The 15,932-nt window shown below is 43.7% G+C and overlaps 1 protein-coding gene across 2 annotated transcripts in view; it reads left to right on the forward strand.

The window, feature by feature from the left end:
• The window catches only part of LOC119182499 (carotenoid-cleaving dioxygenase, mitochondrial), a 46,130-nt gene that overhangs the window by 13,533 nt on the left and 16,665 nt on the right, over window positions 1-15,932 (forward strand). For both annotated transcript variants that reach the window (XM_075888877.1, XM_037433387.2), the window contains exons 2-6: window positions 6,753-6,889; window positions 10,065-10,189; window positions 12,819-12,960; window positions 13,541-13,682; window positions 15,879-15,932. The exon at window positions 15,879-15,932 is cut by the window's right edge and continues 155 nt beyond it. In XM_075888877.1, the coding sequence (XP_075744992.1) occupies window positions 6,753-6,889; window positions 10,065-10,189; window positions 12,819-12,960; window positions 13,541-13,682; window positions 15,879-15,932 (600 nt within the window). The remainder of the gene's footprint in view (window positions 1-6,752; window positions 6,890-10,064; window positions 10,190-12,818; window positions 12,961-13,540; window positions 13,683-15,878) is intronic.

Raw genomic sequence — 15,932 nt, forward strand, 5'->3', positions numbered from 1 at the left:
GTTGAATAACAGCGTCACGACGCGGCGCAGATGGTAGTCAACCAATGCCTGTTCTTGCGACATCGCAGTGGCGATGTAGATCACCTCTGCGGATAACTGCAATGCGCGAGTTACGTACACAGCGTGCCGTCATCGCTGTCTCGCTCGACGGAAATTGAGCTATGCGAGGCGAGGAAGGAACTTCGTTTCCCCTCCGCTTTTCATGTCACCTTTGCTATAGCTCTGGTAGCAAAACCAGTATTCGCCTGGCTTAAAGTGAGGAGAGCGGGAATAGCTGAATGCAAACAGAATTATACGATGAAGATTGCTATACATTTTTCACGACAGGTGTATACATGCGACTTCGTTTAGCTGAAAGCCCAAAAGACGGATACCGTAGATCACTGCTGACAATATCGCTGGACCTGGAAGCAATGTTCCACGATGCAATACATCTTCTTAATAAGTGTTTACTCTCTACATAGTACTCTTTACTAATCAATCAATCAATCAATCAATCGATCAATTGACCAGTGAATCAATAGTTTATTTAACGTGCCCAGGAACGACCATAAAGTCTTTGTACAGGCACACGCAAAAATAAAAAAATAAACAATACAATACAGACTACGAAAGAAATCAAATAAAAAGAGCGTAAGCACACAGAGAGAAAGAAATCAGCGCAAAATGGAAAAGTAAAAGAGAAGACGATAATCATGGAACGGCAGTGAAAAATAAGGGAGAATATACACAACTATGTGGAAGGCTCTCTGAAAAACAGAAAGGTGAAGAATCTTTAAATAATAAAAACTACCTTAAGACAGTGCAAAGGTGAGATAAAAACAATAAAAGTAGACACTGAAAAATATGATGATCATGAAAGTTAACATTATAATTCTGTGAGTAGTAGAGTGTTGAAAGAAGTTGGCAGCTACATAAAATGGTCGATTCTCTTTAGTTAATTTACACGGAATCTGAAAATTTACACAGCTGAGAAGCAAAATGCAGGATATCATACCGTGAACTAGTTTGTAAAGAAATAAGAGGTCAGCGCGATTTTGTCGGCAGTGAAGTGAAGGCAATGATAATAATCTGGTAGAGTTAGAACGAGATCCAGAGTCATTCCTAACAAAACAATGGTTCTAAATGCTTGGGAATTTCTTTCAGGACTCACTCAATGGCGTCACTGCTAGACTTAGCGATGCCATTCTAGATCAAATATGCATACTCTAGTTTAGGAAGACATATTACGGTGTAGAATTTCTGGAAAGCTGTAAGAGAACTTAATGCTCTAGAGATTCTGCAAACGCAACCGAGAGAACGAAGGCCTCGCGTGGCAGTTTACGTTTGGCGTGAGCACAAATATTGAGCGTACTGTCAAAATGAATACCAAGATCACTGTACTCATAAACCTTACATAACGAGATGGTATTGACAGAGCATGAAAGTGACACGATGAATAATAATAATAATAATAATAATAATAATAATAATAATAATAATAATAATAATAATAATAATAATAATAATAATAATAATAATAATAATAATAATAATAATAATAATAATAATAATAATAATAATTGTATTACTTCCTCAAGGAATGCAGTGAGAGGTAAGCTGCAGAAAAAGCTGTCATAGACAGGTTGACCTAGCCGTAGCCGCGAAATACAAGGTGACAGCGCAAGGCAGTATAGTGTGTGATATAACTAAAGCTTTCGTTACTATATTTACTTAGTGACGTCGGTGTCAGCCACGCTAGCGAGGGGTCTCGATCATGAGAATGAGCATTTAGGCACACTTTGTAAGGGAGTTAAATTATATTGCAACGTTTTCTGTGTCCAATACTTCATGCTGAGTGTTATTGTACAAAGAGGAAGTCTACTGCAGGCTTTTTAAAGTCTTGAAATTTGGTCCCACCACATGTTAAAAAAATAAACAGTGCTTACGAAAACAGTCAAGAAATGAGCAAATAGAGGGTTAGCTGCGCTCTGTACTCACGGCGCAAATCGCTTCCATAGAAAAAAAGAAAAACAGATTCTTGAAACCATCATCCGTCTAATAGAAGCACAAACAAAACTGCAGATGCAGAAGAGGGAGAAAAATCCCATTTATGATTCCTATTTTAGCCTGAAAGAGGAAAAAATGAACATTGAAGTCCGCTTTCTTCGCCTGAAGTGAGCGTCTTTTTCAGTTCGCAGAGCCGTTGGCTAATGCGCCCATGCCTGGTCTACTAGACTCCCTTGCCTCGCTTGTTTTTTCGGTAGCTCGTATTAAATGTTCCTGAAGCTCCAACTTGTTCTTTCTTCCTGCGGTGAGGCCACATGCGCGAACATCATGCGCTGGGGAGTGTCTGGTACATCCGAAAATCGGCATAAAGCAGACTATGCGCAGTCCTACGTATATGCAGTGCAGTACTACGCCATTTTTCGCCATCGTGGTGTTTGCAGCGCCCAACAAGGTGTCAAAGTTTCGCCCACGACTTCGAAAGATGGTGTAAATTTCCACTACGTGGAGTAAGAACAGCAGCCGGATAAAGCACATCCAATGTTACCGTTGTTGCAAAACAGGAGTGATGGTTCCGTTCAGCTGCGGCAGATCTTATGTCGGGCAATCTTTGAAGGTGTGTTAACACCAGGTTGAGGAAGCATGACTCCGCATTACGTAGTTTAGCGCAAACACATCTGGTGGATAATTGCATTACGTGCGGTTGTTCAGCATTTTTCTTTAAGACACAAAGATTCAGTCAAAATATATGTGAAAAATAAACCGGGCGTTAATCGAAGCATTTTATATTATGAGCATGGGAGAGAAGTGTGCAAGTCAAGCTTGACTGATCGATATTGCCAGGTACGACGTCCCAAAACCACCATATGATTATGAGAGACGCTGTAAGTCAACCGTCCATCACGATGTCCGATAAAGAATTCGACCACTTGAAAAGCACGTGTTGTAAACATGCTGCACATGTGCGAAGTCAGCTTCGACTATAGTTTGTTGTTTTTTTCATCTCTTTTGTTACTTTGATCATGCAGGATTGTTGAGCACTTAGCTTTATCTCGTGGGTATTCGGGTCCACTTTAGAGGGGCGTCTGTATTTCTAGAAGATAAAAGTGCATTTTGTTGTTTCAAATAAAACAGTTGTAAGTCTGCGCCTATTGTGTCTTTTTCTTTTTTGTTCCGTGTGTGTGTTGCACAAAAATACCCACGAATCAGCCCCAGCTCGCCCAATAGTCAGTACTGTGTATGATCGCCGCCTCACGTGCGATGAGATTGCGTAAGAACTGTGCTTCGTCTCATTGCGGCTGTGGGGTGCACTGGAATGAAGGATTTTGCAGGTTGTACCGGAAGAGACGGTGTTCGAGCCTGCAAAAGCTACACCTAACCAGTACCCAGCGCACTGCAAACATCTGCACTCACCCTGTGTCGAGTATATAACAGTGTGCAGCATCGGGCTTGAACATTCCGTCATGCCGTATAGAGGAAATTTTCATACTTTACTATGAGGGTTAGTAACTCAGAAGAGTAGTGCAAATAATCGCACGGACGACAACAAGTATACTACAACACTGGTTTGTACGTTGTTGTAAAACGCACATTTTTAGACTATCACTTTTACCTTACTCTTGCTTTTCTCGTGCCTACACATACTGCCTAACACCTTTGTTGCAACGAACGTGTAAAAATTAGAGCGTTGCAATGTTCAGGTCCGTTTCTCTTTGCTTATTGCGTGCTGTAAAAAAAAAAAAAAAAACTGCTCCACATCACCAATGTACACGAGCATCAACTATCGGGCGTCAACAAAAAGAAACGAAAGCTGAGCCAGTTGCTCATTCTTTGCGAGCCGTCACCTGTCCTTCACCCATGAACCAGATGGCGTGTCGCGCAGCTTTCCAACAAATATACCGCTGGATTACGGTAGCAGCTGACACAGAGACCCGCACCATAGCGGCGACCTCGTGGCGCTCCCAATGGCCGCCCTCCTTCCGCTTTCGCGCGCTTTCCTTTTGCGGCTGCTATTTTGAGGTCTCCTTCCCGGGTCCAGCGTCGGACGCCAACCGGTCGCCGCGCCGCTTGAGAGGAGGAACCTCGGGTCACCTTTCTCGATCCTCCTCTCTCACCGCTTGTTTGGGACACCTGCGATACGATCGCTTTCGTAAATGTCGTTAAGCCAGTGCTTTTTCACGCGGATCAACTTCCAAGCTGCAGCGTTTATTTTTTTTAATTTTAGTGCGATTAACACGCCTGTACATTTTTTTTTTGCTTTCTCCTTACGCTTAAATGTGACCCAGAGGAACCGTCCTTGCAGGCGAAGCGTTGCGAGGACCAGTGAGTGAGTGAGTGAGTGAGTGAGTGAGTGAGTGAGTGAGTGAGTGAGTGAGTGAGTGAATAAGCAAACAAGCAAGCATCAGACGAAGCAGTTTGCGATTCGTCATAAATAAAGACAAACGAATAAGAAGAAAAAGACAAACGAATAAATGAAGAGAAAGAAAGATAAAATGAAAGAAAAAGGAAAGAAAGGAAGAAAGAAGGAAAGGAAGGAAGGAAGGCAGGAATAAATAAATAAATAAATAAATAAATAAAAAGAAACGTGTCCGTGAAGCAGGCACGCGCCAATCCTTGCTTGCCCACACTGTCTCCATAGGGAAAAGGCAACAATTTTTATGCGTATCAAATTACCCATAAATATAACCTTTTTTTATCAATTTCATGTTGAATATATCCGGGTTCGACTTTGTTAACTGTAGTTAGATACGGATGGCGCATCGACTGCTAATTATCATTCTTTCTTCCATGAGCGTCACAAATTGACTTCGTGCGTTTGCCTGAGCAACAGAAAAAACTTTTACACTTGACGAAATCAGTCACACATCATCCGGTACTACTGCCCATACTTCGCAGACTAAAACAGTTTTCACCCCATTTCAAAATTTAAGCGAAAATTCGAGGCTTCTTTATACTTTCTTCTTTTTTTTTTTGCCAGACAAAGATATGCTTGCACAAAGGTTATCACGAGGTATGCGAGTACAAATGATGTGATCTGCGTTTTTTTTTTTATTGCCTCAAGACGGTCACTAAAAATAACCGAGGTCAAAAGAATGAGCAACGGCGTTTCATTTCCTGAAGGCTTTAGCCTAAGTAATAAACATTAATAGGAAATATTGAGTAACATACAATAATTGCCGGGTTTTACGTCCCAAAACTACTGTGTGATCACGAGCCACGCCGTTGTGGAGAGCTCCGGAAATATTGATCATCTAGTGTTCGTAAACATGCGCTGACATCGCACACTACTTGAGCCTCTTACCGTTTCGCCTCCATCGAAATGAGGCAACCACAGCAAGGATCGAACGCGTGACCTTCGGGTCAGCAGCCGAGCACCGTAGTGACTGTTCCACCGAAACGGACAGGCAAACTGGACCAAGACATCATAGAGTTACCCAAAATTAACTAGAGGGCACTCTGGTGCTGCGATCGTTCAGCGACCATGGGAATGATGGCTAGTCTTCGTACTTGCGGGCGGCAAATCGTACTTGCGGCTTCGTTTATTGCTGTACTTCGGTTTTTTTTTTTTTGAAAGAAAAAACGAACCCTTTTCAACTTAGTGACTTGATTCGAAATGGTAAGCCTAAAAGAATAAGGTTGTGAAGCGCTAACGGTGAACATTTGCTAATTTATGTTTTCATGAAAAAACAGCTTCAAGCCACACGAACACACACGGAGCCAAAAGCAGGCCAGAAGTACGAAAATTAGACAAATGTGTGTACTACCCATTATTCCCATGCTCGCTGAAGCGCCGTGTGTTGCAGCTCCCATAGACACTAGCGCCAGAGTTCCCTCTAGTGTATATCGAGAAACTCTATGCAAGACATAAATACGCACTGGACATGTCCTGAACAGCGTTATCACTCACTGAAATCCTAATAAACGCTTACCCTCGAAAACGCATTAGAGAGCTTGAGAATTGTGGCCCCAAGGACCTTAGGGACTCAAGAAGCTTGCGACGCGCTAGGGCGCATGCGCAGAACCTAAGCCAATCTTGGGCTCTTGCGTTCGTGTTGACCCAAGGCCCAAAAATCGAAAGCTAGTGTGGGCCCCCAAGGTGTCACGGGTCGCCAGCAAAACGAAGCAGACGCAGCGCGAGCCATGGTGCCGTATGACCCATACCTCGCATAATTTTTCATTTTGCAACGGGTGCTGCCCAAGCGTTTGATTCAACGCAGTCTGCGTTTGACCCAATTCTCAAACTCTGCTGATCCTCCGAACGCCAGAGCAACCTACGCAACGCAGCTTCGGGACCCAGTGTCTTGGGCCCCCAATTCTCAAACTCTGTACTGAGCGCTAACTCACAGGGACGTAAGAGAGGCGACAACGCCATGTGCTATTTACTTTACACAATGCATGCCTGTAGAAGGGATACTGCAGAAGTCGGATTTCGCTCTTTTCGAGTTCCGTTTACCAACATGTCCAAAAATGGCAATACTTACCCTCATCTTGATAGGCCGTTTTACGAATGCAGTGCATCATGAACAGGAGGATAATACATGACGAGAGCTCAAAATACGAGGACAAAGAGTCTTGACACACATGCCTGGTCTCTGCCCTCGTTTTGTGTGCTCTCTACCTGGATCGTGCCAAACCACCAGAGCCAAAGCATCACCTCCGAGAAGGCAGGCGCGCGCCCGCCATTCTCAGAGGCCGTGGCCAAACAACTACTCTAGTCATGAACGGGCATTGTGTGGCGGTTCCATCTTTGTTCTTCCACTGTGCAGGCACAATGCCCGAGTGGGTGAGCGGCAAGTTGTTCCGGCTCGGCCCGGGAATGTGGGAGCTGGAAGGTGGCTTCTCCCTGCAGCACTGGTTCGACGGCGCAGCCATCCTCTCATCCTACGAGATACACAAGGGAAAGGTACGAGCTGCCGCCTTCTAGACGATCAGACACATTAGCTTTCTTATTCCATCAAATCGGTTGCAAATCGCTGCATACCGCTTGAAATGCGTGTTCAAACTAAACACAATTATTGGGTATTACGTGTCAAATTCAGTAGTAATACGCGATTGTATTGCATCATCGACCTCGTCATCATCATCGTATCTTATGTAAACTGCAGGAATAAGGCCTCTCCTAGAGGTCTGTTTCAAATTACTTCGTTCCGCACAAACAACTTCGTTTCTGCGGGAACATGAAACACGGACAAGCGTAGGCCTACAACGAAAGCGACATGCGCGTTTCCCCCCCCCCCCCCTTCTTTTGCCAGAGGGTCACGCGAACGCTGCAACTAAGTTGTTCTTTGAGTACCAAAACCACGATGTGATTATAGGGACAATAAAGGCAACTATGAAGTCGATGTTGATTGTTCAAATAGTGGTCCAGAAAGCTCGTAAAGTTTTGTGCCAAGGAATGGCTTATTTTTTAAAAAATAGAATCACGTATTAGTGACCCGCATCGCGTTAGCGCATGTGAAATTACCCGCCTCAAGAAGCGGACCTACTCACGTCACTTTCGCCATGCACAACGTTGCCCGGATTTACTGCGTGGTCACCGACACTAGTAGACAAAACGAAAGCAGCGGAATCTACAGCAGCAACAACGGCCATTGATCGATTTCCTGTCATTGGCTCCGAGATGGCAAACGTGTTTTGGTTCTACTGCGCCCCACTAGATGACATGGCCTGTCCAGTGTAACCAAGCGAAAATTGAATTTTTTAATTACTCGCGCCATTCCCACTAGTAACGTCCGGTGGTTCTTTTTTTTATGAATCAAAGAGAAACGAACCAGCATAATGGTATTGTGTCTCTTGATGCACAGAAGGTTCTTTATTTAGTGCAGCTAGATTGATTACTAGTGATTAATTGTAGGCGGTTCGTGTGACGTCATAGGTATCAATTTGAGAATGTTTTACTGCGGTGCATGTATTCTTGTGCATTCCCGGAGCCCTCCACTATTGCGTCTCTCATAATCATTTGGTGGTTCTGGGACGTTAAAGCCCTCATACCAATCGTGTTCTTGTGCATTTACCTTAGTTTATTGGTAAGTAGGGCACTGCTGTTGATAATATTGTCGTTTTATATGTTGTCATACATTCAGCTTTCTCTCTGACTTAAATTGTTATTTGACTTTAGCGTCCCTTTAAGAGGTATGCTGTTGTTGGGGGCTCTAAATTTTTCCGCGCAAAAACTTTTGTCGTTTTTTTTTTGTGTGTGATATGAAAGATCGCACCATCGAGAACCAAGGAAATGCATTGCTAAACGTGAGTGCACCCTAAAAACCTAATTACAATAGATTTTTAAAAGCGAGTTTCACTTTACCCTGACGTCACAACGTAGTTATGAGCTTATCCTCACTTGTTCCCACAAGATATCGTGACATTTCCATGGCCGCTTCGTACCATGGCTTCGTTGGTGACGCACGGGCGGCTACTTTGGAAGTTTTGGTACCTGACGTCATCAGAACAAGCCAGACTCTGGCGTGAAGCCACTAGAATTAGTACTGTGGCGTGACGTCTAGCTAGCATCGACGTGAGTAGAAGCGTCACGGGAAAATTGAGTTTATTACCAAAATAAAATATTTTATTAGTATTTGAGCTTCAAACTCGCTCAGAGCCGTCTATTTATAAAATAGACTTGCATGGCAGAGAGCACTCACCTTCTTTTTGTAGTGCAACTAAATTTAAGCACACATGTTCTTGCCTTTCGCTACCATAGAACGCAGTCCACTCAACGCAATCGATCCCAGTGTCCTTTAACTTGACCACTAACAAACTCAACCTCAGTCGAGTCGGTCAAGCTATCAGAATCGTATTGCATATAGTTTCGCCTGCAATATTTGTCAGTTGCCCATCATAAAATGATGGAAGAAGCTTTCAAGCGCTAAAGCAGCACGAGGCTGATACTTTCGAGAATGACGCTTTGCCTCCTTAAATTATAATGCACTGTACGTTAATGTAAGGACCATTTCACTGTATAGTTGCTTCCCGTCATCAAACGCAAGTACAGTGAAATCTCCTTCATGATTTTTTTTCACGGTAATCAGCAAATGAAACCTATTATACGAAAATACTATTAACAAAAAATATGTCTAACAAAGGGGGGGATATATGGATGCTATGTTAGCAGGTCACTTTTATTTTGGAGCATTGAGACATCTGGTTCATTCGTGCTTAATTTTCTTCTTTATATAATTGGGCTCAATGTCCGCGCTTGGTAGAGATCCTTTCGACCCGAAACAGACGATGCTGCAGCTGCAGCGGCTCTGAAACTGGCACATCACGAAAATTTAAGAACGCTCTGTGAGCTATAGTATATTGAATAATAAACGTATCCTGGGCAGAAACGTGATCGTAATAACCGGATTAAAATGCATCATTTTTGCGGAACGTTGGCCGGGAATAAAAAGAAAATCGTATTAGATAAAGAAAAGTATTGTGCAAAATCATATCAACCATGCAGCTCCGACTGTTTATTTTTGTTCCGCCATTCAAACTCACCACAATCAAAATGCCAAGTTTTATTTATTTTTCCTGAGTTATTTTGGTCTCGAAACAAAATCAGTGTGTCCCTATAGCTAAAAAACACATAAATTTGGTTTTGCTACTTAGTTATGCACAAGCGGTCGGCTTTTGGTACTTCAGCTCCAGGAAGTTCGGCGAGTTGAAATGCCATTAACATTGTGTGACCGGTTTTTCACATCGTGGATTGCTTCGATGTGTGGATAACCTAAGCTCGTTTCTAATGACGTAAGTATTTAACTGTGTATGTCACTGCATGCACTTTCAGCCTGGGGAACAGGACACCGTTTGATAATTACCAATTCAGCGTATTGTTGCGAGTGGTTACTAGGGGTGATTTTGTCACAAAGTGTCAGTGAGTGAAATATAAAATTCACCTGAAGATTCGCAACAGGTTATACTTCCCAGTACCTTGCTTTCTTTCAGTCATTCTGCACTTTTGCAAGACACAGGTCACATTGATAAATCTGACGAAGTAAAACACTTTATCTTCCTTTTATTACTAAGCACAAAGCAATATAGGTGGCGAATATCAGATGTTTCCAGGCAAATTGATAAGCTTTGACGCCACGCAGGTTTACTACAGCTCACGGTACGTGGAGACCGAGGCCTACAAGAAAATGAGCACCGTCAATCGTCCCGTTGTCACCGAATTCGGCACCAAATGTTATCCAGATCCGTGCAAGAGCATCTTCTCGAGGTGAGTTGTGTTTTACCAGAAGATATATAGATATGTGGGGTTTCACGTCCCAAAACCACCATATGATTATGAGAGACGCCGTAGTGGAGGGCTCCGGAAATATCGACCACCTGGGGTTTTTTAACGTGCACCCAAATCTGAGCACACGGGCCTACAACATTTCCGCCTCCATCGGAAATGCAGCAGCCGCAGCCGGGATTCGAACCCGCGACCTGCGGGTCAGCAGCCGAGTACCTTAGCCACTAGACCACCGCGGCGGGGCGTGTTTTACCAGAACAATCCCTCCGGTGTGTGCGAGCCTGACCGATCGAGAAGGCTGCAGCGAAGCAATGCACAAACCTTCGCACTTAGCCTGCAATCGCCCGGAGTAGAGAACGTGCTATGACAGTTGTCAGAACAAGAATAAATGCCTCAGAAAGGCTGACCGACGATGCCCCAAGTTGACGTGTTACTTATAGAAGAGTTCGGGTGTAGGCCAGAGATTCATGATTAGGAATAAAGCACAGTTACGACACAAGGGCGACGCAATAAATGCGACAGTAACGGATTGGAATGTTATGCGAAGTAAGGCTGGCACCTAACTCTTTCGGATCCGATCTCACGTAACTCTACGAAATGCTGGTGTAAGAGATTATGGCTGCTTTAGGAGGGGCAACACTTTTGTTATTCTTTTCACGTTCAGAGCACAGCACGTGGAAAAGTATACGAACCGTCTGCTGATGTCTGCCGAGGTGGCATGCGCACCAGCGATCGCGGCCACGCTCCTACAGAGTTCACAGCTACTGCTTGAGCGACACACCCGGTTCTCCCCTCCCCGTGTTCCTACATGTTTCTTTAAGACTTAGGGAAGCGGGGGGGGGGGGGGTCTTTTTAACATGAGTAGCAATTGACAGCTACTTTATCACACGCACCCTCCGAGTGGTGGTGATGGGCCCATCATCTCTGCTTCCACTGCAGGCGTCATCCGTGTTACCCGAGGGTAGAACATATGATGTTATGTTGTGGATGTTATGGATTTCGATCAATCTACATTAAGAGAACTTTATTTTTATGAGAAGAATAAAAATGCAAAGAATATTTGGACGGATTGTCTCAAGTGGCCGTGGCTGATCCCATACAATGTGCATAGAGAATCTACAGGTTAGCTTTGAAGGAAAAAAAAACATAAACGAATTATATAAATGCAGACAATGCACGTATACATTTTCTCCTGCAAACATTCGAACTTATTAGGTTGCAACTTGCTTACTGTACCAGGCACTCATTAGAAAAAAAAAAGAACACAATGAAAATCAAATCAAACAGACATACACACAGGCTTACATATGTTGTCTCGACAAAAAAATTAATGAATACTAGCATGCTAGGCCGAAATTACGTGCTGTTTTATTTTCAAGGAGAATCACGTTCCATGGTTTTGTTCCATTAAATTCGATCAGTCTTTCTCTATAACTATTGTAACATTTGGGCAAATTGAAATTGTTATTAAAAGCATGTCACGCAATGCATGTAGGGATCGAGAAAACATCAGCAGGCAAAGGTTAATTTCTGTTAATTATGTTATTTATTGAAACAACAGTTTGTAGTCGCGAAACATCGAAGCCGGCAGAATTTGTTGCGAGGGGAAAATTTTACCTGCTGGTTCACCTTGGCTAATAATTTTTTATGTACGCCTTTGAATTCGTTCAAGAGCTTTCATATAACTATTGTCCGTAACACCCCACAATTCCAAGCAGTCGGTCATATGACAGTGACACAGTAAAAAGTATAGTGTACGAAGTACGGCTTGTGGAAAATATTGGCGAGCTTTTATTTTAGTATAGCAGTCATAGGCTACCTTTGCGCACACACTTTGTACTTGTTCATTCCAGGTGTAAATTATCCTAAAAATGATGCCCTAATATTTAAAAGAAGGAATTTGTAAAATAGGAGCCTTTCTTATTGTTAGGTTAAAATATTCCATATCAATATGTTCTTGCGATAGTGAAACACTACGTATTTTGTGTTAGTACACTTAACAGCGAGCTGATTATTGGCAAATCATTGCGGAATGTTCGACAAATTGGTAATCACGTCATATTGTAGCTGATTTGTATGTTAGATTTGTATGTTATACAGAACATACGGCGGCGACGCTGACGGCGAAAGCCGTCGAAACTGTCCATATAATTGATATCGCAATAAAAGTAACCGCGTAGCACACGGGGCACAGAAATGATACAACACGGAGCGGTACGTTTCCAGCACGAGCGTAGTGCACTATGTTTCTCTTATTCGCGACAGCCATTAGGTCCGGGAAACTTCCGTAGGGTTGTGAAAGAGGACCTTTACATCGACTAAGAAGAAAAGGAAGACAATGACTTCGTGCTTCAAGTCGTCCAAGGGAAATGTATAAAAAACCGTCTGAGATTTTTTTTCTTATTTTGTTGTGAATTACGGCAACATTAGAAAAATATTTGTTTATCTCATTTGTTGAATCAATTATGTAGCTGCAAGGCATCCTCGAAAACTTTATACAATGTATCATTACATTGCATTGGATGACCTTTTGTTTTTTTTTTTGTTTTTTTGTTTTTTAAGCTTACTAGTCAAATCCAATCACGAACCCGTCGGCCTTGTTTATTTGCAGGTTTTTCGCGGCCCTGGTGCCCAGCGACTTGACAGACAACAACTTTGGCAACGTGTACACCCTTGGCGATGAACTTTTCTGCACTTCCGAAACGTGCTTCGTGTGGAAAGTCGACCAGGACTCCTTGGAAGCCATTCAAAGGGTTAGTCCAGTTATGTACCTTAAACCGAATTGCTTATACACAGTAATTGCGCGCGCCTTACAAGAGGACCTATTGAGAGCAATGAGCATAAGAAATCTGCGACGATCAGAACATAGGCAGGTAGCATGGCTGGCGGGTGCAGACATATGAAGTACGACATAAAGAAGATTACAGCTGTGGTTCAGCTATAGATAAATAAAAGGCGTACTTATTGTTGACTCGACAAGCACGTCGAACAAATAATGAAAAAGGAAAACAGGGTGTTGTGGAAAGGGGACATTTAAGGTTGTGAAATAATTCAACATAAGAAAGGGATGTGTTTTTACGTTTGACACGTGGTATAGGCTGACACGTGGTATATATGGCTGTTGCAGGGGTTAGTGTAAGAATTGCTGGGTGTTGGGTCTGTCTTGTATAAGGACAAGGAGACTGAACTGCTGAAAGAGAAAAGCTGAGCCGCATTTTCTGTTCCCGAACGGGGTCAAAGGCGGGAGGTGCCCTCCCACAACCAGAGCCCCTGGCGCAGTCACTCAAGCTGTTGGCACTACAGGGTGTCCCCCTTTTTTATGAACATTTGCAGTACGATGTGAACAAACTGGTGTCCGTGAACCTGGCTAGCGCGCACCCCATCACCATGGAAGATGGCACCAGCTACAACTTGGGTGCCAGTTTCATATCCGGCCTCAAGTATCACATCGTCAAGATACCACCGCCCGGTCAGGGTAAGCGACTGCCATACTGTGAATGGCCAATAATACGCTAACACCTAAATATATTATTTACAATGTGCGAACAACGTGTTCATTAAATACCTGCACTGACCCAGTGGTTATAACAATATTACGCTTGCATGCATTTGCAATGGGTTTCGAGTATATGGGTTCTTATATGTATAACGAGAGAAGAGGAAGGCAGGGGGGTTAACTAGGTGATAGTATACGGTATGTTGTACTGCACTTCGGTAGGGAATACACAGGGTTGAGAAGAGAGTTTAAATAATAATAATAATAATAATTTCAGACACACAATCAGACACACACCAGAGCGTAAAACTCGAGAACATTCCGTATGACCTTATGGGATCAGCAACAGGCATTGGAAGTTATATTTGATTTTGTTTCATTTAATTTCATTTTTATTTTCTTCAAAAACTCCGAAAAGACAATATTTAAGAGGTGGGTTAATACAATCGATAGTGTTTTCACAATGGTTCATGTGAAAATACATTTGAAATGCTGTGCATGAAGCTTGATGAGCTGGTCATTGTGGCAATGTCGAGGGGAAGCTCATTCCAGTCTTTTGCTGCGCTGGGGGAAAAAAAAGCAAAAGATGTTTTAGTACGGGCTCGTGGACGAAAAACTTGTAGCGCATGGCCGGTGCGATGATAAATGTGAGCTTCGGGGATAATAGCAGCTATATAAAGTCTACAGGCGCCTTTTTTTTAATCAAAAGTAACGTTGTTGACGTCGCCTTCGGCGTCGAACGCCACCACGTGGTTCCGTACAAAATCGAAAAGTGATAACGCCACCCCGTGTGTTGTATGTTCTATTTGCGAATGAAACGACAGCCAACGATGATGGCGTCTCAAGCAGACAGGGGACGTGCCGGCCTTATCCGTCGTGCGAAAGGTACATGCAAGGTCCCGGAGGGGTTGTGCGACTCCGGCGGCAACTGCCTATTTCGATCGTCTGGCCATGGTTGCGCGCCCTGTATCGATAGCGATTAGCAGACAGCTCACGCCTTTCTACGGGCTTTGCTCTCACCGCTGGTTTTGTTGAAGCGATGGACAGCGCGATGGTTGCTTCGCACCCTGCAGCGGCAGAATTTCACTAAACCACCGTTTTGTAGAGTACGCGAGATCGGATCCCGTGGCTCTGCGGTGCCAACTTAGTTCCTTTATAGGGTGGGCATGGCCACTGGTCCTGTATTCGTAGGGATCAGTAGACAGTTCGTTCCTTTCTGCGGGCTCTGTTCTGTCCACTGGTTTCCTTGTAGTGATGTGCAGCGCAAAGGTCGCTGTGCTCTCTACAGGGATCGATTGATTGATTGGTTGATATGTGGGGTTCAATGTCCCAAAACCACCATATGATTATGAGAGACGCCGTAGTGGAGGGCTACGGAAATTTCGACCACCTGGGGTTCTTTAACGTGCACCCAAATCTGAGTACACGGGCCTACAACATTTCCGTCTTCATCGGAAATGCAGCCACCGCGGCCGGGATTTGAACCCGCGACCTGCGGGTCAGCAGCCGAGTACCTTAGCCACTAGACCACCGCGGCGGGGCCTCTACAGGGATCGTATTCCCTAAAAGGGACCGACAACCGCCCATAACATGAAATGACGTTACTCCACTGAAGGAAAGATTGTCCGTCGCGTTGATTCTAACCAGCTATGTGTTGTTTTTTATGACAGGTAAGTTTATAGTTTTATTTATTCATTGGAAGTTGCCAGAAAGGACATTTGGCGCCTCTGACAGCAAGAACATTAACTGTCTTGTGAGCCCAGTCACGGGACCGTTGTTTGCTGTAAGAGGTGGACGTTTTTTTTTTTTGTTAGTATTGAAATATTGTTTCGTTTCTTGATGTTGAAAGATATTGCTCAATACAAATGTACACAGTAAGCCAGCGTTAGCAGTATAGATTAAAGTGGCGCTGCCTTTGCGTGACGTAATATGATTCAATGTACGCCAGCACTTCTTGAGCAACTATAGCGTGTTCATGCAACCACGCACGCAGTTTCGTGCCACCACACTCACCAATTTTCAACAAGTTATCTCCTTTCTTTTACGCATATCTTTGAAATCAATAATAGTTGCTATGCCATTCCCATTGAAAATAATTGCTCCTGCACGGGGCTCGATCGGTATGGGCATTGCTTGAACCTCGAGTGTGCTTAGGAGACGCCTTTCCTCGCGCAGGCTGCTCGGGCCTGAAGCGGGCCTCGGTGGCGTACCACATTCCGTCGAGCTGGA

The sequence above is a fragment of the Rhipicephalus microplus genome, chromosome 3, assembly GCF_043290135.1.
Source record: "Rhipicephalus microplus isolate Deutch F79 chromosome 3, USDA_Rmic, whole genome shotgun sequence".
In the NCBI taxonomy this organism is placed as follows: domain Eukaryota; kingdom Metazoa; phylum Arthropoda; class Arachnida; order Ixodida; family Ixodidae; genus Rhipicephalus; species Rhipicephalus microplus.